General features: G+C 40.6%; 3 protein-coding genes across 4 annotated transcripts; 2 read left to right on the forward strand and 1 right to left on the reverse strand.

The window, feature by feature from the left end:
- Window positions 1-34: 34 nt before the first annotated feature.
- Window positions 35-2443, forward strand: tmem220 (transmembrane protein 220). The gene is made up of 6 exons (XM_061981480.1): window positions 35-410; window positions 482-511; window positions 616-676; window positions 1833-1956; window positions 2042-2101; window positions 2171-2443. Exons 1-6 carry the CDS (start codon window positions 303-305, stop codon window positions 2295-2297), a joined length of 510 nt encoding a protein of 169 aa, XP_061837464.1. The 5' UTR covers window positions 35-302; the 3' UTR covers window positions 2298-2443.
- Window positions 2444-2942: 499 nt separating this feature from the next.
- LOC133620583 (zinc finger protein 862-like) lies at window positions 2943-11660 on the reverse strand. 2 transcript variants are annotated; one of them, XM_061982169.1, is made up of 8 exons: window positions 11059-11660; window positions 9199-9299; window positions 7647-7774; window positions 7320-7550; window positions 4041-4329; window positions 3717-3949; window positions 3482-3609; window positions 2943-3350 (listed from the first exon to the last, which is right to left on the reverse strand). In XM_061982169.1, the coding sequence occupies exons 1-8, from the start codon at window positions 11567-11569 to the stop codon at window positions 2953-2955; spliced, it is 2019 nt and encodes a 672-aa protein (XP_061838153.1). In that variant the 5' UTR covers window positions 11570-11660; the 3' UTR covers window positions 2943-2952. The 2 variants fall into 2 exon arrangements, with proteins under 2 accessions (XP_061838153.1, XP_061838154.1); XM_061982170.1 differs by lacking the exon at window positions 11059-11660 and having other exon boundaries at window positions 7647-7754; window positions 9199-9298.
- Window positions 11661-13439: 1779 nt separating this feature from the next.
- On the forward strand, window positions 13440-26635 carry sco1 (synthesis of cytochrome C oxidase 1). The gene is made up of 7 exons (XM_061981483.1): window positions 13440-13736; window positions 16792-16890; window positions 20211-20301; window positions 20367-20564; window positions 25847-25939; window positions 26019-26134; window positions 26207-26635. The coding sequence occupies exons 1-7, from the start codon at window positions 13581-13583 to the stop codon at window positions 26342-26344; spliced, it is 891 nt and encodes a 296-aa protein (XP_061837467.1). The 5' UTR covers window positions 13440-13580; the 3' UTR covers window positions 26345-26635.
- Window positions 26636-26762: the final 127 nt, after the last annotated feature.

Genomic DNA, 26762 nt, shown 5'->3' on the forward strand with positions numbered 1-26762 from the left:
GGCGACACGGAAATGTCGTTAATATTTTTTTATTGCTATTTAATATTATTTTTACACACCCAGACCAACAAACCCGGAAGTAAAAAAATAAAAATAAAAAAATATTTTTAAATTAGAGTTTAGACAAGATGATTTTAATGTGTAATGTGATAAGAATATATAAAAAGAGATTTATAATAATACATAAATTAAAAATAAAGTAAATTCGTTGTTTGGAAATAAAAAGCCGAAGTTGCCGACGGTGCACTTGACGTGAGTGCCTCGACGTCCCGTGCGGGCGGGAACGTGAGCCCAGTGACAACATGAGACAATTCAGCTCATCAATCAGCACAAAAACGTTGCTGCTGATAATTTGGCGAGTGTGCAATGTCCTCATGTCGCTATTCTTCGGCCTTGCGACGTACGTGCAGGTGAGATTCGCGTCTTTCTTAAGGTTGTTTGTTGACTTGTTTGTCAGTAATTTTGTACTTTGAACTGTCAGATTAACGACCCAGACGCTGCATTGTGGATGGTGAGCAGACAAGCCAAATATCTCATAAAATAGTCAATATTGATCACTTTGCATTAGTTTTCCCCGTTTAATTATAAGCTTTAATGTTTGTTGTTGTGTCTCAGGTCGGTTACGGCGTTCCCGCGCTCCTGTGTGCACTTATTGGCCTCAAACACCAGGTGACAGGTAATAACAAATATTAATAAAGCGCAGCAGCATTATTATAAATTAACATGCAACTTTTTTTAAATCGTTCTTTTGCGCAGTATGACTTCCTCTCTGAGGAACAGTGAATGTTTGCACACAGCGTCCTCAAGTGGTCTTAGTGTGACACTACAAGTTTCTCGACACTTGAAGCTTTGCGTTATTGTTTTTAACCGTATTTGTACTTTCAATTTTGACTGTCTTTTGAACTTGACTATGCAAAAAACGTTATATCAAGAAAGGGGTGTCCAAAGTGCGCCCTGAAGAATGTTTTTGGATAAAAAAACAACAGTAAAAATTTGAAAACCGAGCCACGAATTGTGATGTAATGTAGAAAAAGGCTAAAAATGTGATATTAATAACTCAGGGTCTCATACTGAAAAGTCAAAGTATGCGGGGGCCATTTAGATTTTATTTTTATTTGTTGAAAAAAAAAGATAAAATAGGACGTATATTAAATATTTAAAGACAAAACTTATGGTGAGCTTTCATTCTCATTACATTACCTTTTCTTCTTGGGTTATTTTTACACATTTTATTTTACCCCTGTAGTAGTAATAGTACACTTTGTCAAAACAAAGCTGAAAACAGGTAACGTCTATTTTTAGCATTCCTGCTTACAAAATAAAGATGTAAGATTTTAGTACGTGGCCCTTGTTGGAAAACGTTGTGACACCCCTGTATTATTAATGTATATTTCAAACATTTTTGTTATAACAAAATGCTTTTCCCCCTGACTTATTTCAAAAGCAAACATTTTATCCATCAATTTGTATGTAAAAAAATTAGATAATCAAATTCAAGAAGGGATTGTGAATATTATAAGGCGATTATACATTATAATTCACTATATATATTCATTTATATTTTTATTTATGTATATATATTTTATTTATATATTTTAATTTGATGTTTAAATATTTTTAATTTGGTATATTTAAATATTTTTAATTTGATACATTTATATTTGTTTATATATTATATATATTTATGTATCTATATGTTATATTTATATATATATTTTATATTTATATATATATATATCATATATTAACTGTAACAAGCGGCCCTCTGAGGGCAGCCATAACTCCCTCAATGAAAGGGAGTTTGTTTGAAACACTGTAATTGATGACTGCAGAGACGTTGCCATGGAGACGTGTGGCCGACCTTCACATGACGATGTGCGGTGGATTCCTTGTAATGATGGCATGGAAACTCTCTAAAGAGAACCCAGTAGACGTCTTCCAGCAGGAAGAGGGCAGGTGGTCACGCACGCTGCTCCATAAACTGCATTTTTATACGAAACTTGATGTTTTGGTTTTTTTTTCTTTGTCTTTGTCCTTTTAGAGAGATGTCTGGCCTCATGCTGACGGTGATGTGGCTTATCCTGTGTCGCCACTCTGGAAGGTGCGGTGAACGTGTTGAAGGTCACGTCTTGTTTTGAATAGATCTCTGAACCAGGTATTTGCCCGTCAGGTCCGCTGTGGGCAAGCTGAGAGTGTCCGCGGGCGTCCTCATCACCATCTTCCCCTTCGTGTGCTGGTACCACGTGCACCACAAGAACAGGTCCAGCTGGCCCACACACTGCACCACTGCCATTTAGCAAGCGATAACAGGTCAACGCAGTCCACTGTCCATCAATGAACCAATGAAGAAGCACTTTAATGTTTTGCACCGGAATTTGTGCTGTATTATAATTACTTTCACTGTATGATTTATTCTATTAAAACATGAATTGTTGACTATTTACTAGGAATGTCATGGAGATGTGGCGTTCATGAACGAATTGAGTCTTTTGAGTGAACGATGAGAACCGTTCTTTTTGCATTTGCAAATTTAGCATCGATAATTGCCAATGAGTCAAAGAAAAATTTTAACTGTTTTTTAAAATATAAAAACAATATTTTAACCTTAAATGTTATATATATGTTATTTTATTTTAAAAAAAAATGTTGGACTCAATTTCCAGGGTAATCATTGTAGAGCATACGGTACTTACCAACCTTGAGACCTCCGAATTCGGGAGATTTGGGGGGGCGGGGAGTATATTTATAGCTAGAATCCACTGAAATTCAAGTATTTCTCATATATATATATAATAAATACAACATAAAATGTATATATAATACATATATAATAAAATATATATAATATAAATAAAACATAAAATGTATATATAATATATATATATAAAGAAAGAAATGCTTGAATTTCAGTGTTCATTTATTTACACATATAAACACACACACAACACTCCTCTAGTCCTTGTTGTATTTGAAAGTGCAGTGCTTTGCAGCCAGTAGCACAGCCATTGAAGGAGCATAGGTATGGGCAGCATCTGTGAAATTTAATTTGCAGGAAAGGAGTGAGTTTAGGGTTGAATGGTCCATCCTCGTTCTATTCTCTGTCACTATCTTTCTAACCATGCTGAACACCCTCTCTGATGATGCATTGCTGTGTGGCACGCACAAAAGTGCCTTCATCAAATGCACCAGAGTCTGGAATCTTCCATCTCTCCCTAGCATGGCCCAAAACCGGTCAATCCTTGCTTCCCGAGGAAGATCTTCCCTGCCAAGCACTTGGTACTCCACTACTTCTTCCCGGAGGCTATCCAGGTCCAATCGCAGCTGCGGCAGACTTTTCCCTAACTCTATAACTGCAAATGAAAATGAGCAAATTAAGCACAAGTGAGCTGGGGATATAATTGTTTTCTCTAGTCTTATCATCTATAACTTCTGAAGTTGATTATTAAACAACTACAGCCATCAATTAAAAAAGGGGATGCACCTGAGTTTGGGGAAAATTGATGCCGTGACTCTGGGTCCAACACGGTCAGGTTTTGGAGGATGATGTTGTCGAGGGGGAATGCAGTCATCATGTTTGTGGTCACAGCTACAAAAAAGTCTCTCACTGCCCTGTGACACATGATCAGATCAAAAATTACAGCCATTGTATGATGGGATATCAGTTAGTCAGCTCTTAGGAGGAAAGGTGACTTGGACAACACAATAATCCTGTTTACTTGATCATCATTGGGACAGAGGAGTAAAGTTCATCCATGTTGTCCTCCAAGAGGCTTTGTGCAGCTGCTCCAAGAAAGAGTTCGCTGTCTGGCAACTGTAGGCTGGCATCCTTGAACTTGATGTCCTTCAGTGGGACATCAGCAATAAGGCTGGCAGGGAGAAATCTTCCCATTATTCTTCTCACCAGGCTGGTCATCTCCCGGTGCAGCCTATGAACCATCACTCCTTCAGCCTAGAAACACATTGATTATCAGTTATAAAAAAATGATAACAGCAATATTTATCATAATTATTTAAGTTAATCTTTTGATAGGCTGGCTGACCTGAAACATAACATTGAACTCTGCCAGTGGTTTCAGAGCCTGGGAGAGGAAGAGGAAGAAGAACTTTGTCTTCTTGCTGGTCAAATGCTTTGCCAGCATCTTCACCTTGCAAGGCTTCTCCACATCGTCATGACTGACAAAATATGCCTGCAGTGCATCCCACTGGTTGAGCACCCGGTTTATGCAAGTCAGCAAGCTGAGCCACCTGGTTGCACAGTATCGGAGTATCTTCAGAGTTTCTGAGTCTGTGAACTCCACAAACTCTTTGAAGATTTCACAACGTTTGGCACTGAAGTTGAGAAAGGTTAAAAAACAAACAAAAAATTGTTAAATAATGAAAAGCCAGGGAACCAAGATAACATCTAATAACTGTCAAATTGTGGCACAGAGGCTCTTTTAAAGGCCTACTGAAACCCACTACTACCGACCACGCAGTCTGATAGTTTATATATCAATGATGAAATCTTAACATTGCAACACAGTTAGCTTACTAAAGTGCAATTTTAAATTTTGCGCGAAATATCCTGCTGAAATCGTCTCGGTATGATGACGCCTGCGCGTGACGTCACGGATGGTAGAGGACATTTTGGGACAGCATGGTGGCCAGCTATTAAGTCGTCTGTTTTCATCACAAAATTCCACAGTATTCTGGACATCTGTGTTGGTGAATCTTTTGCAATTTGTTCAATGAACAATGGAGACAGCAAAAAAGAAAGCTGTAGTTGGGAAGCGGTGTGTTGCGGCAGGTGTTGTGCCGGATAACGCACCCCCGCCGTAGAATGCACCCCCTGACTGTTGTGCCGGATAACACAGCCGGTGTTTCATTGTTTACATTCCCGGAAGATGACAGTCAAGCTTTACCATTGGCCTGTGGAGAACTGGGACAACAGAGACTCTTACCAGGAGGACTTTGAGTTGGATGCGCAGACGCGGTACCGTGAGTATGCATGCAGCTGCGGCTTCCAAACATTTGATCGCTTGCCCGTACGTGCGTGCCGCTATGTGCATGTCACCTACGTAACTTTGGGGAAATATATGTGCTGTATGAACTTTGGGGAGGTGAACGGTACTTTGGGCTGTGGGATTGAGTGTGTTGTGCAGGTGTTTGAGTTGTATTGGCGGGTTACATGGACGGGAGGGGGGAGTTGTTTGTTATGCGGGATTAATTTGTGGCATATTAAATATAAGACTGGTTGTGTTGTGGCTAATAGAGTATATACAGGTAAAAGCCAGTAAATTAGAATATTTTGAAAAACTTCATTTATTTCAGTAATTGCATTCAAAAGGTGTAACTTGTACATTATATTTATTCATTGCACACAGACTGATGCATTCAAATGTTTATTTCATTTAATTTTGATGATTTGAAGTGGCAACAAATGAAAATCCAAAATTCCATGTGTCACAAAATTAGAATATTACTTAAGGTTAATACAAAAAAGGGATTTTTAGAAATGTTGGCCAACTGAAAAGTATGAAAATGAAAAATATGAGCATGTACAATACTCAATACTTGGTTGGAGCTCCTTTTGCCTCAATTACTGCGTTAATGCGGCGTGGCATGGAGTCGATGAGTTTCTGGCACTGCTCAGGTGTTATGAGAGCCCAGGTTGCTCTGATAGTGGCCTTCAACTCTTCTGCGTTTTTGGGTCTGGCATTCTGCATCTTCCTTTTCACAATACCCCACAGATTTTCTATGGGGCTAAGGTCAGGGGAGTTGGCGGGCCAATTTAGAACAGAAATACCATGGTCCGTAAACCAGGCGCCAAGTCCTGTTGGAACTTGAAATCTCCATCTCCATAGAGCAGGTCAGCAGCAGGAAGCATGAAGTGCTCTAAAACTTGCTGGTAGACGGCTGCGTTGACCCTGGATCTCAGGAAACAGAGTGGACCGACACCAGCAGATGACATGGCACCCCAAACCATCACCCAACCATGCAAATTTTGCATTTCCTTTGGAAATAGAGGTCCCAGAGTCTGGAGGAAGACAGGAGAGGCACAGGATCCACGTTGCCTGAAGTCTAGTGTAAAGTTTCCACCATCAGTGATGGTTTGGGGTGCCATGTCATCTGCTGGTGTCGGTCCACTCTGTTTCCTGAGATCCAGGGTCAACGCAGCCGTCTACCAGCAAGTTTTAGAGCACTTCATGCTTCCTGCTGCTGACCTGCTCTATGGAGATGGAGATTTCAAGTTCCAACAAGACTTGGCGCCTGCACACAGCGCAAAATCTACCCGTGCCTGGTTTACGGACCATGGTATTTCTGTTCTAAATTAGCCCGCCAACTCCCCTGACCTTAGCCCCATAGAAAATCTGTGGGGTATTGTGAAAAGGAAGATGCAGAATGCCAGACCCAAAAACGCAGAAAAGTTGAAGGCCACTATCAGAGCAACCTGGGCTCTCATAACACCTGAGCAGTGCCAGAAACTCATCGACTCCATGCCACGCCGCATTAACGCAGTAATTGAGGCAAAAGGAGCTCCAACCAAGTATTGAGTATTGTACATGCTCATATTTTTCATTTTCATACTTTTCAGTTGGCCAACATTTCTAAAAATCCCTTTTTTGTATTAGCCTTAAGTAATATTCTAATTTTGTGACACACGGAATTTTGGATTTTCATTTGTTGCCACTTCAAATCATCAAAATTAAATGAAATAAACATTTGAATGCATCAGTCTGTGTGCAATGAATAAATATAATGTACAAGTTACACCTTTTGAATACAATTACTGAAATAAATCAAGTTTTTCAAAATATTCTAATTTACTGGCTTTTACCTGTATATGTCTTGTGTTTATTTACTGTTTTAGTTATTCCCAGCTGAATATCAGGTCCCACCCGCCTCTCACAACATCTTCCCTATCTGAATCGCTCCCACTGCCCTCTAGTCCTTCACTCTCACTTTCCTCATCCACAAATCTTTCATCCTCGCTCCAATTAATGGGGAAATCGTCGCTTTCTCAGTCCGAATCGCTCTCGCTGCTGGTGGCCATGATTGTAAACAATGTGCAGATGTGAGGAGCTCCACAACCTGTGACGTCACGCGCATATCGTCTGCTACTTCCGGTACAGGCAAGGATTTATCAGTGACCAAAAGTTGCGAACTTTATCATCTATGTTCGCTACTAAATCCTTTCAGCAAAAATATGGCAGTATCGCGAAACAATCAAGTATGACACATAGAATGGACCTGCTATCCCCGTTTAAATAAGACAATCGCATTTCAGTAGGCCTTTAACTTATGTGCAAGTGTAAAATGCGGTATATCAATATGCTTACCTGATGTCAAAGTGAGCATATATACTGCTGAGGATGTCTTCAATAGGCTGGCGTAGAGCCTTAATGCCACATTCTGTGGCCAGCTGGACCAGATGACAGATGCATTCCATGTCAATTAGGGATGGCTGCATGTCTTTGATTCTGCTGACAACAGAATCGTGCTCCCCGTTCATGCCACTGGCATTATCACTATTAAATGCCACAACGTTTCCCCAGTCAATTTTTCTGTCACTAGGAATAAACAAAGTACAACATTACTTATTAGTGGTCTGTCTCCTGGCATATTGTAATGTATTTACATTTACACATTAGAGAATTTACATTTACCTTAGCACTGTGTTCAGTGACTCAAAGAGGTTCTGTGCTGTGCCAATGTTGCACCCTGGCATGTGCAGAAACTTCGTCACCACCTCCTGAGTTTTCGGATCGCAAACCCTGGCCAATACCACAAACTCCTTTAAAAAAAAAAATATATATATATATTTAGAGAGCAATTTTCACTGACAGCTAGGGATGATGTTTGATAAGAAATTATCGAGTTCGAGCCTATTATCGAATCCTCTTATCGAACCGATTCCTTATCGGTTCTCTTATTGAGTCTAGCTACGTTGTTGTATATGGAAAAAAACACACAATATTTGGTTTAACAAAAGCTCACTTTTATTATATAAGAAAAAAATAAAATCTACTAAATACATAAATATTGACTGTTACCCCACTAAAAAAATAAAATTAATAAATATTGACTGTTGTTACCCAAAGTATATTAAGTGGGATTTTTCAGAAAAACAAATATATACAGTAACACAAAAACAACCTGTCTCTGTGATCACTATAGGTGTATAAATAATAATATAGTGTTAAATAAAATCAGTCCCTTGGGCACAAAACTGAAAATAATACAGCTCTCCAAAAAGTGCACTTCTGCTGCTATTTGACATAACTGTTTGTTATGATGCTTTGACATGTTTGCACTTTATTTCTTTATTGAAAGAAAATTCTATGAAGAGAAAAGTTGTTTGCAAATGTGGTTACAATGCTAAAAAATGAAATACACTTTGAGTTAACATTATTTCTTTATCGGGGGAAAGATGTGATGTCATGAGCTAGGGAAAATAACAACTACACTACCCAGCAGGCAACGGGAGTGACGAGCATACGCTAGCCCCGAAAAGTGTTGTTGCATGTCGCCACCTGGCAGCTAAGAATGAGGTTATGAGCACGCTGTGAAAGTAAACGTCAAGAACTCAGCCAACACGCCTCGTCTGCATTATTTATAATTAGACAGACCAACACATATACAGTGTGATTTTGTTTTGTTTATAAGGAAAGAAAAACAAAAGTTAAAAAAGGGAGATCATGTCATATATGTTGTGTATATATATGCATGTGCTGCGGTTGCTTTAAGAACGTTGCGACAGCTGCCATAAAGGAGGTGCGTTGCTAGCCTGGTTGCTATGTTTCCGGTTAGTCGTAAAAGTGTTCGTCATGTGTTTGTACCCTGCTCAAATCTCTCAGTAAAGTTATTCATTGGATTATACCTTTTGTTTTGAACTTTATTACACCTTGAAGCGTTTTTTCCGGTCCATTGTTTTTCCTGCTTTCGCTATTTGCGCCTAATGACTGAGCTACGTGACGTCATTTATTGTGATGTCCCACGGAGCATTTCTGGTCGGGACGGGATTCGAATAAACAACCAACTCTTTTTCTTTACTATAGTGGTCTCGATAACGGGTACCGATTCTCAAAGAGGGATTCGAGTCCGAGGACTCGGTTCTTTTCTTATCGAACAACCGGGAAAACCGGTTTCGAGTATCATCCCTACTGACAGCAGCCACAAAATGACTTTACAAGAGAAGTGTAAATACAAAATACATACTTTATCCGTGTTTCTGCTTGTGCTTTCATCACACATCAGACCAAAGGGTTGGTTTTGGCACAGTTCGATCACTTCCTTGTCCAATTCCGGGGCAATGGCACCTATCAAATACACAGTGATGAAAACACAGTTGTTCTACTAACTGTACTGAGTTTGAGTTTATTTCGAACATGCAAGCATACAACATGATACATCACAATATTCAGTTTCTCTTTTCAACATGTTCGAAAAGGAGTAGGAAGAAGCAGAACTTTTTTAATCCTACCCCTTTTCTTTTACATAACAGTTGCTAAAGCTTTTGTTCACTTCCTGTTCTTAATATATTTATATATTCCATAAGTAATTACAATTAAAAAAAAAAAATTGGTGAAGTAAGTTATATTTCATATGGTGAGATAAGTAAGATTATTTTGAGAAGGAAAGAATGGATGGATGAAATAAATTCAGAATGTTTATCATGGTTCTTCTTCTTTGTACTTTGTAAACACTTTAAGTTTGAAGAGTTTCTTGAAGTGGATCATGTCAGTACATTGTTTGATTGCTTTGCTTAATCCATTTCATAATTTAATTCCACATGCTGATATACTGAAGGTCTTTAAAGGGGAACATTATCACCAGACCTATGTAAGCGTCAATATATACCTTGATGTTGCAGAAAAAAGACCATATATTTTTATAACCGATTTCCGAACTCTAAATGGGTGAATTTTGGCGAATTAAACGCCTTTCTATTATTCGCTCTCGGAGCGATGATGTCACAACGTGACGTCACATCGGGAAGCAATCCGCCATTTTCTCAAACACATTACAAACACCGAGTCAAATCAGCTCTGTTATTTTCCGTTTTTTCGACTGTTTTCCGTACCTTGGAGGCATCATGCCTCGTCGGTGTGTTGTCGGAGGGTGTAACAACACGAACAGGGACGGATTCAAGTTGCACCAGTGGCCCAAAGATGCGAAAGTGGCAAGAAATTGGACGTTTGTTCCGCACACTTTACCGACGAAAGCTATGCTACGACAGAGATGGCAAGAATGTGTGGATATCCTGCGACACTCAAAGCAGATGCATTTCCAACTGGACTGGACAGATCAGCTTTCAGGAAAAGAGAGCGGATGAGGGTATGTCTACAGAATATATTAATTGATGAAAACTGGGCTGTCTGCACTCTCAAAGTGCATGTTGTTGCCAAATGTATTTCATATGCTGTAAACCTAGTTCATAGTTGTTAGTTTCCTTTAAGGCCAAACAAACACATACCAATCGTTGGTTAGAAGGCGATCGCCGAATTCGTCCTCGCTTTCTCCCGTGTCGCTGGCTGTCGTGTCGTTTTCGTCGGTTTCGCTTGCATACGGTTCAAACCGATATGGCTCAATAGCTTCAGTTTCTTCTTCAATTTCGTTTTCGCTACCTGCCTCCACACTACAACCATCCGTTTCAATACATTCGTAATCTGTTGAATCGCTTAAGCCGCTGAAATCCGAGTCTAAATCCGAGCTAATGTCGCTATACCTTGCTGTTCTATGTGCCATGTTTGTTTGTATTGGCATCACTGTGTGACGTCACAGGAAAATGGACAGGTGTATATAACGATGGTTAAAATCAGGCACTTTGAAGCTTTTTTAGGGATATTGCGTGATGGGTAAAATTTAGAAAAAAACTTCAAAAAATAAAATAGCCACTGGGAACTGATTTTTAATGGTTTTAACCCTTCTGAAATTGTGATAATGTTCCCCTTTAAGTGTTGTACGTGCATACAAATGTTTTAAGTTACATTTTTCTAATCTTTTTTTGAGAATAATTGTTGTATATTACTGCACTGTACTTGCTGCTTACTTTGAAAAAAAAAAAAAAACACTTACCTTTCACTATTTGAGTCGCCTTTGTTCTGCCATTTGAGTACTGGCGAGCAATCTCTGAATCCGGGAACATATCCTTCACGGATTTGTTGAAAACATCCGCGAACGAGAACGGGATGTTGCTTGCAGCTATCAGCATAGCCATCTTTGTCTCGGCATATGTTACACCCTCGGGTCTCCATTTAGCGAGGTGGCCCATAATCATACTTGCCAACCCTCCCAGGCCAGGATTATGGGTCATAATACTGGGCTGCGACCGGTGCTGCGTTGCCGCCGCTTTGTGCTTCGCTGACCGTTCATGAGTGAGTATGTCCATTCGGCCACCGTGTTCAATGGAGAAGTCTGACCTACAAAATGTGCAGACAGCATACCCCTTCCCCTTCGAGCTGTCCTGGATGAACTCAAATACGTGTTTCCAAACATATTGGAACTTGCAAGCGTACTTCTTCTTCTTACTCGGCGTCGGCGTCGCCATGACTGTATCTTCTTCGTTCTTGTGCTTCGTCTCCTCCATGTTGTGTGTGCAGTTGTCCACTCTCCATTAGCTGTAGACGTTACAACGAGACTGGGCCGGCACGCTGTTTCTATGGCGGAAAAGCGGACGTGACGACAGGCTGTCCTCACTCAGGTCCGCATGGACCTGGAGGGGGCGTGCCTTAATCGGGAGAGGTACTGAAAATTCGGGAGGGTTGGCAAGTATGATTGTAGAGTAGTAGTTCAAGCATACACCCAGCAGGTATTGTAGTACATATTGTACTCACGATTTTGTCCTATTTTTTTTTTTTTAATTCTAGTCTGTGTATTTTTTCTATATTGTTAAAATACTTCACCATTTGTGATGTCACTGCCACAGCATGGAAATATGGCACCGCCTTATGGTATTATTACAATGAAAACTTTTTTTTTTTTATCATAGCCAATATTTTTTTGGGGGGGGGGGGGGGGGACTATTTTAACCTTAAAAATATATACATATATATGTATATATATACATATATATATATATATATATATATATATATATATATATATATATATATATATATATATGTGTGTGTGTGTGTGTGTGTGTGTGTGTGTATATATATATATATATATATATATATATATATATATATATATATATATATATATATATATATATATATATATATATATATATAATGTAGATATTTTATTTTAATTGGATTTAATTTCCAGGATAATCATTGTAGCGTAGTAGTTCAAGCATACACCCAGCAGGTATTGTAGTCCATATTGTACTCACGTTTTTGTCCTAATTTTATTTTTTTTAAATTGTAGTTTGTGTATTTTTTCTATATTGTTAAAATACTTCACCATTTGTCATGTCACTGCCACAGCATGGAAATATGGCACCTCCTAATGGTATTTTTACAATGAAAACAACATTTTTTATCATAGCCAATATTTTTTTTGGGGGGGGGGGGACTATTTTAACCTTAGAAATATATACATATATATATATATATGTATATATTTTATTTTATTTGGATTCAATATCCAGGATAATCATTGTCGGGTAGTCGTTCAAGCATACACCCAGCAGGTATTGTAGTACATATTGTACTCACGTTTTTGTCCTAATTTTACTTTTTGAATTTTAGTTTGCGTATTTTTTCTATAATGTTAAAATTCTTCACAATTTGTGATGTCACTGCCAAAGCATGGAAATATGACACCGCCTTATGGTATTTTTACAATGAATACAACAAAATGTTATCATAGCCAATATTTTTAATTTATTTAAAAAATATATTTTAACCTTAGAAATATATATATATATATATATATATATATATATATATATATATATATATATATATATATATAAACTGGATGGATGGATGTATATATTTAATTTTATTTGGCTTCAATTTCCAGCATAATCATTGCAGGGTAGTAGTTCAAGCATTTTGTGGTATTGTAGTACATATATGGTACTCACGTTTTTGTCCTAATTTTTTTTTTTTTATTCTAGTTTGCATAGTTTTTCTATATTGTTAAAATACTTCACAATTTGTGATGTCACTGCCAAAGCATGGAAATATGGCACCGCCTTATGGTATTTTTACAATGAAAACATTATTTTTATTTAATCATAGCCAATATTTCAGAATAATTTGCACCAACACTGTAATATATGTTTAAATAAAATTATTTTGATCTACATCTTATAACTGATAGTAGTGACTGTTTCTTTGATTAAAAAAAGTAAAATAACTACAATAACGATCCTGTATTTCTCCTAAAGATCCGGTTCCCTTCAAAGAACCGTAAATCCCGTGTAATTCCTTTGGTATCCGCTAGAAAGCAGCAGCACAGAATCTCGAATGAATGCCAGAAGAAGAGTAGCCCTTCCGCGTCTCCCTGTCCACTGACCTGAGAGCAGTTAAAGTGTCTCCGCTTACCTTTTGTGGTTCGAAGAGCTGATCTGTGAGCAGCGCAGTGAACGCGATGTTCCTGTTTCGCTCTCGACACATTTCATAAACCGGCGAGCGGTCAACATGTCGCTGAGTGTTGTTCGTCATGTCCGCGTTGGCTGCAGGCTGCTTGTCGGGGACACGAAATTCCTACAAAGTCTCCGATTTCATCGCACTTTCCTTCCGAGAGACTTCCGACTGACACACAGGCTCTCAGCGTTCAGGAGTGTCTGCTGCCTGGTAGGTCAAAGCCAGCAATGCAAGATAAACATTCATATTTAACACCGCATACTCCAAAATATCAGATAGTCCATCCATCCATCCTTTTTCTACCGCTTGTCCGTGTCATAAATAACCCAAACATTCGATTTATCGGCATGCAACAACATTACCTGCATGAAAATACTCTTTTTTTTTTTATTATTTATTAGACACCAGCCGGTCACTTCATTAGGTACACACAGGTATGCACCTGTGTGAAGTTGGCTCCTTCCATCCATCCATTTTCTACCGCTTATTCCCTTTGGGGTCGCTGGAGCCTATCTCAGCTACAATCGGGCGGAAGGCGGTGTACACCTTGGACAAGTCGCCACTTCATCGCAGGGCCAACACAGATAGACAGACAACATTCACACTCACATCCACACACTAGGGCCAATTTAGTGTTGCCAATCAACTTATCCCCAGGTGCATGTCTTTGGAAGTGGGAGGAAGCCGGAGTACCCGGAGGGAACCCACGCAGTCACGGGGAGAACATGCAAACTCCACACAGAAAGATCCCGAGCCCGGGATTGAACCCAAGACTACTCAGGACCTTTGTGGCTCCTTATCGTTGCAAATATTAAAAATAAAACTGCCATTCCTTTGTATCGTTACGATTTTTAAGTTATTTCAAAAGTAAATTTTCTGACTAGTGACGTCAATTAAGACCTTTTCCACCAAAAGTTCAAGAACTTTAAGAACTACATATTCCTGTAGAATAGATAGATTGATTGATTCCTTCAGGAGAGTTCCCACAGGAAAATTACAATTCCAGCAGCAGTGTACAGAATTGAGATCGAATTTAAAAAGTAAAAAGTAAATAATGGGGGTATAAATGGAAACAAAATAGAAAAATATTACAATAAGAATAAAAATAAAAAGCAACAATGTGAATAAAAATATAACAGTAAAATATGAATATAACAAGAGAAACTAGGCAGTATTGACCATGTTATGAAAAAGTATTGCACTGTTATTGTTTTGCATCCCCTGTCATCCTAGTACCCCCCTCTCCCCCAGAGAGGAGTTATACAGTGTAATGGCGTGTGGGACAAAGGAGTTGTTGAGTCTATTAGTCCTGCACTTGGGATGAAGCAGTCTAGCACTGAACAGGCTCCTCTGGCTACTGATAACGGTATGCAGAGGGTGACTGGCATCATCCAGGATGCTCACTAGTTTTTCCACAGTCCTCTTCTCTGCCACCGTTACCAGTGAGTCCAGTTTTATTCCGATCGTAGAACCAGCCCGCCTGATCAGTTTCTCCAGTCTGGAGCTGTCCTTCTTAGATGTACTGCCCCCCCCCCCCAGCACACTACGATGTAGTACAGAACACTGGCAACCACAGACTGGTAGTACATCCACAAGAGTTTTTTTACAGATGTGTGTGAGGTTTCACATTTCAGGTAGTTTATAAAAATGGAGAAGTGGTTTAGTATATTTCTAAACTGTACCATGTAAATAGACATTATTAGATCATATTTGTTTGATTAAAGTTGGTAAATGGAATACAAAACAATAGGTATTTTTCCACCCCAGGAACTTTACCCATTTACACAAGTAAATAAAGTTCAATCAATCAATCAAAATTTATTTATATAGCCCTTTATCACGAGTGTCTCAAAGGGCTGCACAAGCCACAACGACATCCTCAGCTCAGATCCCACATCAGGGCAAGGGAAAAACTCAACCCAATGGGCTACAATGAGAAACCTTGGAGGGGACCGCAGATGTGGGACCTCTACTAACTATTATAGTGTTTATGTTATAATGCAGCTGAGATAGGCTCCAGCACCCCCCGCAACCCGGTAAGTGACAAGCGTTAGAAATGGATGGATGCATGTTATAGTGCTCTTTATGAATAATTACTAGGGCTGTAAATCTTTGCGCACCACACGATTCGATTGGATTCTTGGAGGTAACGATTAGATTCAGAATTAATTCTTGATTCAAAACGATTCTCAATTCAAAATCCATACGTTTTTTAAATTGACATTATATGCCAGTACAATGATTAACTACATTCCTCCATAAAATAGATAAACAGCTCTGATAAATGTATATATTACTTCTAAGAAAACTGGTTTTGTTTATCAAAATTCTACCCAAACATTTAATCAAGTCAAACACAAATAAGGAAACAGGAGAAGTATCCAACACTTCCCTTTTCTAAAGTAAATCTGTACAGCAGATATATGATCATTTGCCTGAGTGGCTGCAAAAGACTAACCTGACTCTCGCCAGATCCTTGTAGTTCGCTGAGCTCCACACAAGGATCTGGGATCGAGGGCATTGCAAACTCCTTCAACATAGCAAAAAATAATGAACCAATCAGGATCGCCGGGCCGGATTTCATAGATGTGACGTAGCGCCGAAGCGACTGTTTGATTCAAACAACAACGCAGCTAGGAGTCGTGTGCTGACATTGATTCTGCATATTTTCTTTGCACAAACGACATCGATCGTCTACTAACATTGCTGCGTTGTTTCAGTAAAAGTTCGAACTTTTTGCTCTGTCGTTATCCAATATGTCGGCTGTTCTGTTTTGGATTTGCCAGCGTCGCTCTCATCAGCGTCACGGGTTGATTTCCATGTGAGTGGTTGAAGTAGCACGTCATTCAAGATAACGGACGAGTGGTTTATCCAATCACATACAATTATTTTTTTACAAGGCCCCGCCTTCTGAAATACATCTCCTATTGAGAAGTCCCAGATCCTTGTGTGGAGCTCAGCGAACTACAAGGATCTGGCGAGAGTCAGGTAAGCAAAAGACAGATTAAAAAAAAATATTTTTTTTTTTGATTCGTTCTTTTATTCGATTAATAATCAGTACAAATAAGAATCACGACTAATCTGAAAATCTATTTTTTTTTGACATCCCTAATACATTAATACCATAACATTTTTAAAATATAAGAGGTTCAACTTCACACAGGTTGAAATTGCTGCTTTATAAACAAGGATGCTCGTTGATGTGTATTAAAGTGTGTGATGACTGATTATTAAATGAATGTCTTTCATGTTTGATGTGAGTCAGCATCACTCCTGCAGAGCAACACAATGTCAACATCAGCAGAGCTCCACAAGGTTTTCCACACTTCCTCCACCATCACAGGACCAACCTAACAAGTCTGGGGTAAGTCAGACAAAAGTCCACTAAAAGTTGCACCTTCGGTAACTGTGTCGTCGTCACCAGCAGAGGGCGCCCTCAACCCACCAATCTTTCCAAGCTACTGTACGACGTCTACAGTACCTAGCTGTGGGTCACGTGGGCATTGTTGCATCCTGTAAGGGGCGCCACAAGGATGAGAGGGAAAATCTAAAGTTCAGTTGAGCTTTAAGCCGCTACTGGCTACAGTTAATTAACGCATTAGGTCCTAGATACAAGAGTGAAAATGGAGTTTTAGTGTAAATCAAAAGTTGTATGCCAGTCACACTGTACACAGAACACATGAAGTACACATGAAATACAGTTTGAAAAAGGTTAGTCGTCTTTCGTTAATCACTGTTAATTGGTTACCGACCCATTGGCGATAAGGGATATTAACGCAACGTAGGAATTCTTATATATACAGTGGCGATCAAAAGTTTACATACACTTGTAAAGAACATAATGTCATGGCTGTCTTGAGTTTCCAATACTTTCTACAACTCTTACTTTTTTGTGATAGAGTGATTGGAGCACATACTTGTTGGTCACAAAAAACATTCATGAAGTTTGGTTCTTTTATTAATATATTATGGGTCTACTGAAAATGTGACCAAATCTGCTGGGTCAAAAGTATACATACAGCAATGTTAATATTTGGATACATGTGCCTTGGCAAGTTTCACTGCAATAAGGCGCTTTTGGTAGCCATCCATAAGCTTCTTAAAGAGAGGAACCACCACCCCGGTCTGCCAATCCAGTGGTACCGCCCCCGATGTCCACGCGATGCTGCAGAGTCTTGTCAACCAAGACAGCCCCACAGCATCCAGAGCCTTAAGGAACTCCGGGCGGATCTCATCTACCCCCGGGGCCTTGCCACCGAGGAGCTTTTTAACTACCTCAGCAACCTCAGCCCCAGAAATAGGAGAGCCCACCACAGATTCCCCAGGCACTGCTTCCTCATAGGAAGACGTGTTGGTGGGATTGAGGAGGTCTTCGAAATATTCCCTCCACCGATCCACAACATCCGCAGTCGAGGTCAGCAGAACACCATCCTCGCCATACACGGTGTTGATAGTGCACTGCTTCCCCTTCCTGAGGCGGCGGATGGTGGTCCAGAATTGCTTCGAAGCCGTCCGGAAGTCGTTTTCCATGGCCTCACCAAACTCCTCCCATGTCCGAGTTTTTGCCTCTGCCACCGCTGAAGCCGCACACCGCTTGGCCTGTCGGTACTTGTCCGCTGCCTCAGGAGTCCTATGAGCCAAAAAAACCCGATAGGACTCCTTCTTCAGCTTGACGGCATCCCTCACCGCCGGTGTCCACCAACGGGTTCTAGGATTACCGCCACGACAAGCACCAACTACCTTGCGGCCACAGCTCCAATCAGCCGCCTCGACAATAGAGGCGCGGAACATGGTCCATTCGGACTCAATGTCCAGCACCTCCATCGTGACATGTTCAAAGTTCTTCCGGAGGTGGGAATTGAAACTCTCTCTGACAGGAGACTCTGCCAGACACTCCCAGCAAACCCTCACAATACGTTTGGGCCTGCCAGGTCTGTCCGGCATCCTCCCCCACCATCGCAGCCAACTCACCACCAGGTGGTGATCGGTAGAAAGCTCCGCCCCTCTCTTCACCCGAGTGTCTAAAACATGAGGCCGCAAATCCGATGACACAACTACAAAGTCGATCATGGAACTGCGGCCTAGGGTGTCCTGGTGCCAAGTGCACATATGGACACCCTTATGTTTGAACATGGTGTTCGTTATGGACAATCTGTGACGGGCACAAAAGTCCAATAACAAAACACCGCTCGGGTTCAGATCCGGGCAGCCATTCTTCCCAATCACGCCTCTCCAGGTTTCACTGTCGCTGCCAACATGAGCATTGAAGTCCCCCAGTAGAACGAGGGAATCACCCGGGGGAGCACTCTCAAGTACTCCCTCGAGTGAATCCAAAAAGGGTGGGTACTCTGAGCTGCGGTTTGGCGCGTAAGCGCAAACTACAGTCAGGACCCGTTCCCCCACCCGAAGGCGGAGGGAAGCTACCCTCTCGTCCACCGGGTTGAACTCCAACGTACAGGCTCTGAGCCGGGGGGAAACAAGAATTTCCACCCCAGCCCGTCACCTCTCACTGCCGGCAACGCCAGAGTGGAAGAGAGTCCAGCCCCTCTCGAGAGAACTGGTTCCAGAGCCCTTGCTGTGCGTCGAAGTGAGTCCGACTATATCTAGCCGGAACTTCTCGACCTCGCGCACTAGCTCAGGCTCCTTCCCCCCCCAGCGAGGTGACGTTCCACGTCCCAAGAGCTAGCTTCTGTAGCCGAGGATCGGACCGCCAAGTGCCCTGCCCTCGGCTGCCACTCAGCTCACATCGCACCCGACCTCTATGACCCCTGCTATGGGTGGTGAGCCCATTGGAGGGGGGACCCACGTTGCCTCTTCGGGCTGTGCCCGGCCGGGCCCCATGGGGACAGGCCCGGCCACCAGGCGCTCGCCATCGTGCCCCACCTCCGGGCCTGGCTCCAGAGGGGGGCCCCGGTGACCCGCGTCCGGGCAAGGGAAATCTGGGTTCCTTGTTTGTTTTCTTCATAAAGGTCTTCGAGCTGCTCTTTGTCTGATCCCTCACCTAGGACCAGTTTGTCTTGGGAGACCCTACCAGGGGGCATAAAGCCCCCGGACAACATAGCTCCTGGGATCATTGGGACACGCAAACTCCTCTACCACGTTAAGGTGGCAGCTCAGAGAGGAGTATTGTACTATAGCGCTTCATTATTTATTCCAATGAACAGTGCATAACAAATACAATCTATTCTCTATATTTCTGGAGGGCGTTGTGGCGTCCTATTCTGTTCAGCGGTCCTTGAATGCATCATAAAAACACCTCCGTCTCGTACTCCTCAGAGTATAGAACAATGACTCTGTACTAGGAGAACACAGCTTCTAGGTTCAATGTGTACGATTGAATACCTTTTGTATGAGTTTGGATTGGTCCTTTCTTTATGGGGACATATGTTAATGTCTCTTGCTTTCAGGTTAGCATTTACGCTAGCAATCGAGCACGAGTCAGTCTGTGCCTTGATCAAAGTGCAGTTATTAATCACAGTTTCTCTATCGTTTTAATTTAATCAGAATCAATGTTTTTATGGCCATTGTTTGAGAACGGGTTCACAAACTAAGAATTTTACTTGGTGCAATCGTGCAACATATAACACAGAATAGAATAACAAGCGCTATTTAAAGCGGTAACATTAACCGTTGGGAGTTTTATTGCTGTTATCATTATTACCGTTTATCATTACATCCCTGCAGCCTGTGACGTGGAAATCTTTAGCCATAACCTTCGCCATCGGGGGAGCGCTGCTTGGCGGGATGAAGTATTTCAAGAGCGAGAAGGAAGAAAGTAAGTGGAAATCACGCACGTCTGGTTCACATTATGTGTGACACCAACGTTGGGAATAATTGCAGTGATGGAAAAAGAGAGGAACAAGTCCATAGGACGTCCAGCGCTGGGTGGACCCTTCTCCCTGGTGGACCACAAGAAGAAGGAGGTGACGAGTGACGACTTCCTGGGTCAATGGGTCCTCATCTACTTTGGCTTCACTCACTGTCCTGACATCTGCCCTGACGAGCTGGAGAAAATGATTGAGGTGGTGGAGGAACTTGGTCAGCATTTATCTTTTTCTACTTCTCTTCTTCCAAATCAGGGGTGTCCAAACTTTTTACACTGAAAAATTAAAGCACGGGGGGCCATTTTGATATTTAAATTTTTTTTAAACCAATATATAATGTAACCATTAGGGCTCCTCTCAATTTTGTCTTACATTGAATGTCCCAGGGACCCACAAGGGCTTTAGTCATTAAAGTGTTAAAAATAGGTAATATATTTAGTTTTTTTACTTTCAACGATCTATAGATCAACTTCAGATCCATCTGTTGCCTTAACATTTTTATTTTTTATGCCCTTTTTCCCCCCAAATAAAATCTATGATCTCACGGATCTAAAAGGCCCCCACTCATAATTGTTAAAAATAAGTCATATATATATATACCCATACCTTATTTTCCGGACTAGAGAACGCACCGGTATATAAGCTGCACCCACTAAAATTGAGAAAAAAATAATTTCTTCCATAATATTAGCCGCAAATATACATGTTGTAAAATGAGTTATTTACACACAAACATTCTGTAAATGTTTATTTACATACCATAATTGTTTCCAAACGGTGTCTCTAACGTAGCTGGAAAACGACTGATCAAACAAAACAGAAAGTCATCGTCATGGACCCACTAGCTGCGGAAGCTAGCTCTCCAATCAGCTAAACTGACTCAATAACACCACGGTGACATTTTGGTTAAATTTATGAAAGTGAAACAATACAAAAAGAATGCCATTGTAAGTTAATATTACTAACACACACACTTGTAAACGTGTTAGCATATTGGCTAATGCTAACCACTTTAGCTTAAGTACATTATGATAGCACATACAAATATGCATGAAAACACTCCTACAGCCATCACACATGGGACGATTTAGTAGGTAAGAATTGTTTGTTACATTGTAAAACTTACAAACGTTGCTTGGAGTGATAAATTCATAAGAGTAGAAACGCTATGGATGATTAAAAGACAGAATGGCACTTGTACTTCCGGTTCAAAGCTTTTAAACAGCAGGAAACACATGTAGGCATTCACCTAGCAGCACCTGCAGTGAGCAAACTCGTCCAAATAATGGAACCATAGCACAAACAATAACACACCATTTTAGTTTTCTGCATGAGTTTAATGAAAACTATTTGGTTTATCGTCGTCAGCGAAGAAAAGTCCATAAATTAGCCGCACCGTTTTATAAACCGCAGGGTTCAAAGCTTCGGCTAAAACTTAAATGCTTATAGTGCGGAATTTACGGGATACTATTTTTTACTTTCAACACTTAAATCTTTAGAGCAGTGGTTCTCAAACTTTTCTCACCAAGTACCAACTCGGAAAACACTTGGCTCTCCAAGTACCACCATAATGACCAACAGTAAATACAGTAGCATAGTAGGCCTAAGTATTCATTAAAACAAGGCAGAGGTTTGAATATTTAATGAAGTGATTCTTTGACATACCACTAGATGGAGCCGTACCACAGTTTGAGAATCACTGCCCTCCATCAACTTCAGATATATCCGTCGATTATACGTTTTTATTAATTTTTGCGCAATGACAGCTTTAAAGTAAAACAAACTGCTTACATGGCAGCTTTGTGTTGTTAGAGTCAACATTACAACATTTTCTTGTTTCATTACACCTGTTATTTCTTATTTTCCACTTTTTATGTTTTTTTTGTTATAGCATTTTTAGAATGTGCCGCAGGCCGTTAAAAAATTAGCTGCTGTTCAATATGATGCTCTTCACTCGGGTGCTAACGGACAGTGAAAGGTTTTTATTCATTCACTTTTATTTAAATAGGATACAACTCCTTCAGATTATAAATCTCTTTTGCGAGAGTGTCCTGGCTGGAATTTCAGTGGTCGATATGTCCACAAATCTCAGTACTTGTTTGATAAGACAAAAAGTACAGGAAACTGAAACCATGTGCTTTTAAATTCACTACTTTATTGGAAAGTATACATTAAAGCAGCACTAAGTAACTTTTCAACCTTTATAAAATATTTTAATACTTTTTGGGATGATAGATGGAAACCTGCCACACAAAAATCTACAAATGTGCGGACTTGCTTTACGGCATACACCACTCCCCCTTCCCCCATTCATTAAAAACACGGAAGTTGATGCGAACGCCTGCGTGGCGCCATAAAACTAAAAGAATGCCTACGTGCAATCACTGCTATCATGGCAGAAGCTCCAAAACAACCAAAGAAACGAAACGTTTTGTATGAGGTGAAAAAAATAAGAAAAAGGGAGACAATCAAGGATCAACATTGCCCTGGCTTTCACTCGCTGCCGTGAGCTCAAAGATGACGGATTTCTGATTGAAGCTGCCTTGGCTCTGTTGCTGCTGGACTTGTAAGTAACTTTCGATGCTCAAATCAAAATGCTAATGATAACTATAGGAAATTTGCGTGGTAGCAATAAATAACCACCAGCTCAATAGTTTGCAGTTCTACACGACCAGCCAACAAACTCAAAAGTTCTGTGTAAAGAAAAAAACAATGACTGCAAACTGCAAATATAATGTTTGAGTAAAATATGGAGGTTTCTACTGTGTTATCTTGTCAGTTTTGCGCAAGTCCTCATGGGAAGTGTGGTCTTCCTTTAGGCAAAACACTATCGCTTCGGTCCACTGGCGCCGCCAAAATCAACTGAAAGTTCTTAGATGGGGGATTTAAATGTCAGTATCAGCTGCTCAGAGGTAAAGATACATTGAAAAAAAGAATAGTAGTGTTCTGTAACCTCCCAGTATATCAAAACAAACAATATTGTGTATAAATATGATCATAAACAACAGTCAACTATTTTACATTGTGAAAAGCTGTGTTTTCTTCGCACTTATGGAAGTGATAAAGGTTGGTTGTACACATCTTTCTGCCCGCTGTGGTAATGCTATGGCGTCACATTAGTGCCAAAAATCCGAGCGCATAAAAACTGTTATCGCGCGCTGATTCTCCACTTCGTGTCGCGCGCGCCGTGCCTTTCTGCGCGTGCGCCGTCTCGGTCTGTGCACTGTCATGTTTCGTTTTGGCACTTTGGGGGCGGGTATGCTTAGACGGTCCCTTCTTTCTGATTGGTCAGGCGAAAAATGCTCAGAGCCAATCAGAAGTATAGCAGGGCGGGTCATCGTCAATATGTATCAAGATTTACGGAGGAAGAAGTGGATAAAAAAATGTCGCGCGCTGATGGTTATTTCATACCACATAAACACAATACAGGGTAATACAAAATGTGACCCAAATAAATAATAAGACAACAAACACCATAATCACATCTTTCAGCCAGAACTGGTCCACCAGCAATAACATCCAACCATAACATTATTTTATATTTTCACTTCTTCTTGAACATTTGTTTTCTAATTTATGAAATTTCTTTTGATTCAGCCATAAAATTAATGAAATAATCTTTGAATTTTTTTTTTTTAAATGTTAAAAATAGCCTTTTAATAATGTATTCTGAAACAGTTTAAAATAATCAGAGAACTGACTAACACTGACCCTACACAACTACAATTAAGTCTTTTTTTTTTTTAAAGCGAAAGAGGTAATTTCAACAGGTACAGCATCCTATGTCATATCTACATGTAATACGATTTGTAACAAGGCAAACCGTTTGTTAATTGGTCGAAAATCGAGCAAGTTATGGTAATTTAATTAGTACATGTACCATTGACATCAATGTAATGATTGAGGCTAGCTGTCCGAGGTAAGATGGCTACAACGTTGCTACGCTGGAGAATCATTGGTCATATGAAAAATGCTCAGAGCCAATCAGAAAGGAGGGGCCGTCTAAGCATACCCGCCCCCAAAGTGCCAAAAAGAAACAGACAGCGCGAGGAGAGATGCCAGGAGTACACAGAGAGCGCACAGACCGAGACGGCGCGCGCGCAAAAAGGCACCATGCGCGCGCAAAAGGGTGTCGCGCGCGCACGAAGTGGAGAATCAGCACGCGATAACAGTTTTTATGCGCTTGGATTTTTGGCACTAATGTGACGCCATATAATGCACACTCCCTGGGCTTGTGGTGGCTGATCTAAACTCTCACTTGTGACTGCTTGTATTTGATAATTTAATAAATGCTCTTTAATTTTTAATAGGTAGCTCTACTCGCTAGATCTAGCTACAAAGCGGATCATTTCTGCTCCGTCTTATTCTCTGGCAAAGCAGGCGCGTATGAGGTGTGTCGTGAAGCGCAGTTACGCCACACCTACACTTATGCTACAAACACTTCCATTAACATTTCTTCCTGAGCTAGCGAAACCCGATTTGTGTCAGGTTTCCATGAATAATATGGAAACGCTGGATAATTTTTTAAGACAGCAGGCGTTCTTGCGCCGAGAATTGATACAGGGAAGAAGTGTCGTTCGACATTCTGTACTGTTGATACTAAAAAAAAGCAGATATCTGTTTTTTTTTGCAAGTTGGTATTGACTTGGTATCTGAGTATCGATACTTTTGACAACCAAGAGAGACAGAGAGACGACTACATCATGTACCACAAAAGATGTACATTTTACAGTCACTTATGACGTTATAACAGGGCTAATTTTAGCTTATGCTAGCTGAAACATCTTAAACTTAGCGCAACATGCTTTCTCTGGTTGGAAGTGGAATTCTTGTAGGCTGAAATGTGAACATTTCTACTGACACACATGTTATAAATATTCTTTCAACATTAAAGAGTCATGACGCCACGTCACTTTTTCCAGTGTGTAGTTTGAGTGTGGTCATGTGACTGCCAGGCTTCGTTGGATTGGTGAAATAGAGTCATGTGACAAGTCTCTCTAACGAGCCTAGTTAAAATGTATTGTAAGCAGTCAACAGATCATAAATATGATGAATGTAGTGATGTAACAAAGTCAAAGTAGCATTTCTTCTTCACAAAAATACTGCAGTTTAAAGTAAAAAGTATGTTGCATTAAAACTACACGGACAAATGTCTTTAGATAAACGCATCCAAGTCCTTGTGTTCTCAGGAAATTTAATCGATCACAACTGGTCTGATCAGTCAGACATTTATCCTCTCCATCAATCAGACTAGATTTGATCAAAGTCTGTGAGCAGGAACTGATAAAGCCTGCTTGAATGAGAGGATGAATGTGCTTCTAGCACACAGTTGCGATTGATTGAATGTCCCGAGAGTACTGTGACAAATACAATTTCTAGAAACAGGTACATAAGTAGATGTAACATATTACTACCCACCTCTGCTCCTGACCTTGTTACTGAAATGACAGTCAGAATGTTCTGATGGAAGCCAACACTTTCTTGGTCTTGGTGCAGACAAAATCACGTCTTTACCCAAACTGACACCCATCCTCATCACCATCGACCCTGACAGGGACACACCAGAGGCCATGGCAACGTATGTCAAAGGTACAAGAAAATACTCTCGATCGCTTTGTCTTATTCCGGCGAGTTGAAACAGCGGGGACTCATTTGACGTGTTTTCCAGAGTTTTCACCAAAGCTGATTGGTCTAACGGGGTCCCCCGCTCAATTGGAGCAGGTGTCCAGATCCTACAGAGTTTACTACAGCCAAGGACCCAAAGACGAAGACAACGACTACATCGTGAGTTGCCTTTAGCCAACATGCATCAACCAGTTAAAGTTTCTCGTTAAAGCGATGTATTCGGCTTGTCAGGTGGACCACACCATCATCATGTACCTGGTTGGACCTGATGGAGAGTTTGTGGACTATTATGGTCAGAACAAAAGAAACGTGGAGATCTCCAACTCCATCGCAGCTCACATGAGAAAATACAAAAAACAAAAATTATGATTGAAAGTTATAAAGACCTTTTTGTCCTGCTGTGTAACTGCTCAGGTGTTGTCCTCACGAGGGCAGTAAAGAATAGACTGACACAAGTGTTGGTGCTTTTTGGGCTAGCATCAAAGGTGACTACCATCGTCAAACATGGAGACGTGTGTGTTCGGAAACATTTCCAATCAGAACTCCTGGAAAAAATCTCCATCAAAACCAAAGATCACAACTTGTTTTGTGTGCTTGGAAAGTAATCCTGGTTTACTTCAAAATAAAGATTATTCATTAAAAAGCAACTTGTTCCATCAAGCTTGTGAATATTGGTCCATCAATGACGTTGACGTCGCTGGTCCAGTTTAGCTTCAGACAAATGTCCTCATTGAGAAGCTTGGAAAGACGCTCCTGGTGTTCTGCTCATGCTTTATTTGTCTTTGCT

The sequence above is a fragment of the Nerophis lumbriciformis genome, linkage group LG24 (genome assembly GCF_033978685.3).
Source record: "Nerophis lumbriciformis linkage group LG24, RoL_Nlum_v2.1, whole genome shotgun sequence".
Classification (NCBI taxonomy): Eukaryota; Metazoa; Chordata; class Actinopteri; order Syngnathiformes; family Syngnathidae; genus Nerophis; species Nerophis lumbriciformis.

What these genes read in the sequence shown, in the direction of transcription:
- sco1 (XM_061981483.1), top strand. Translation starts at nt 13,581, where the DNA reads ATGTCGCTGAGTGTTGTTCGTCATGTCCGCGTTGGCTGCAGGCTGCTT. An exon ending in TCAGGAGTGTCTGCTGCCTG is followed by an intron (nt 13,737 to 16,791) that starts GTAGGTCAAAGC and finishes GATGTGAGTCAG; the next exon opens with CATCACTCCTGCAGAGCAAC. An exon ending in ACGAAGACAACGACTACATC is followed by an intron (nt 26,135 to 26,206) that starts GTGAGTTGCCTT and finishes TCGGCTTGTCAG; the next exon opens with GTGGACCACACCATCATCAT.
- LOC133620583 (XM_061982169.1), bottom strand. Translation starts at nt 11,569, where the DNA reads ATGGAGGAGACGAAGCACAAGAACGAAGAAGATACAGTCATGGCGACG. An exon ending in CAAGCAGAAACACGGATAAA is followed by an intron (nt 7,775 to 9,198) that starts GTATGTATTTTG and finishes TTTTTTTTAAAG; the next exon opens with GAGTTTGTGGTATTGGCCAG. An exon ending in AGTTCAATGTTATGTTTCAG is followed by an intron (nt 3,950 to 4,040) that starts GTCAGCCAGCCT and finishes ATGTGTTTCTAG; the next exon opens with GCTGAAGGAGTGATGGTTCA.
- tmem220 (XM_061981480.1), top strand. Translation starts at nt 303, where the DNA reads ATGAGACAATTCAGCTCATCAATCAGCACAAAAACGTTGCTGCTGATA. An exon ending in CAGACGCTGCATTGTGGATG is followed by an intron (nt 512 to 615) that starts GTGAGCAGACAA and finishes GTTGTGTCTCAG; the next exon opens with GTCGGTTACGGCGTTCCCGC. An exon ending in TTCCAGCAGGAAGAGGGCAG is followed by an intron (nt 1,957 to 2,041) that starts GTGGTCACGCAC and finishes TTGTCCTTTTAG; the next exon opens with AGAGATGTCTGGCCTCATGC.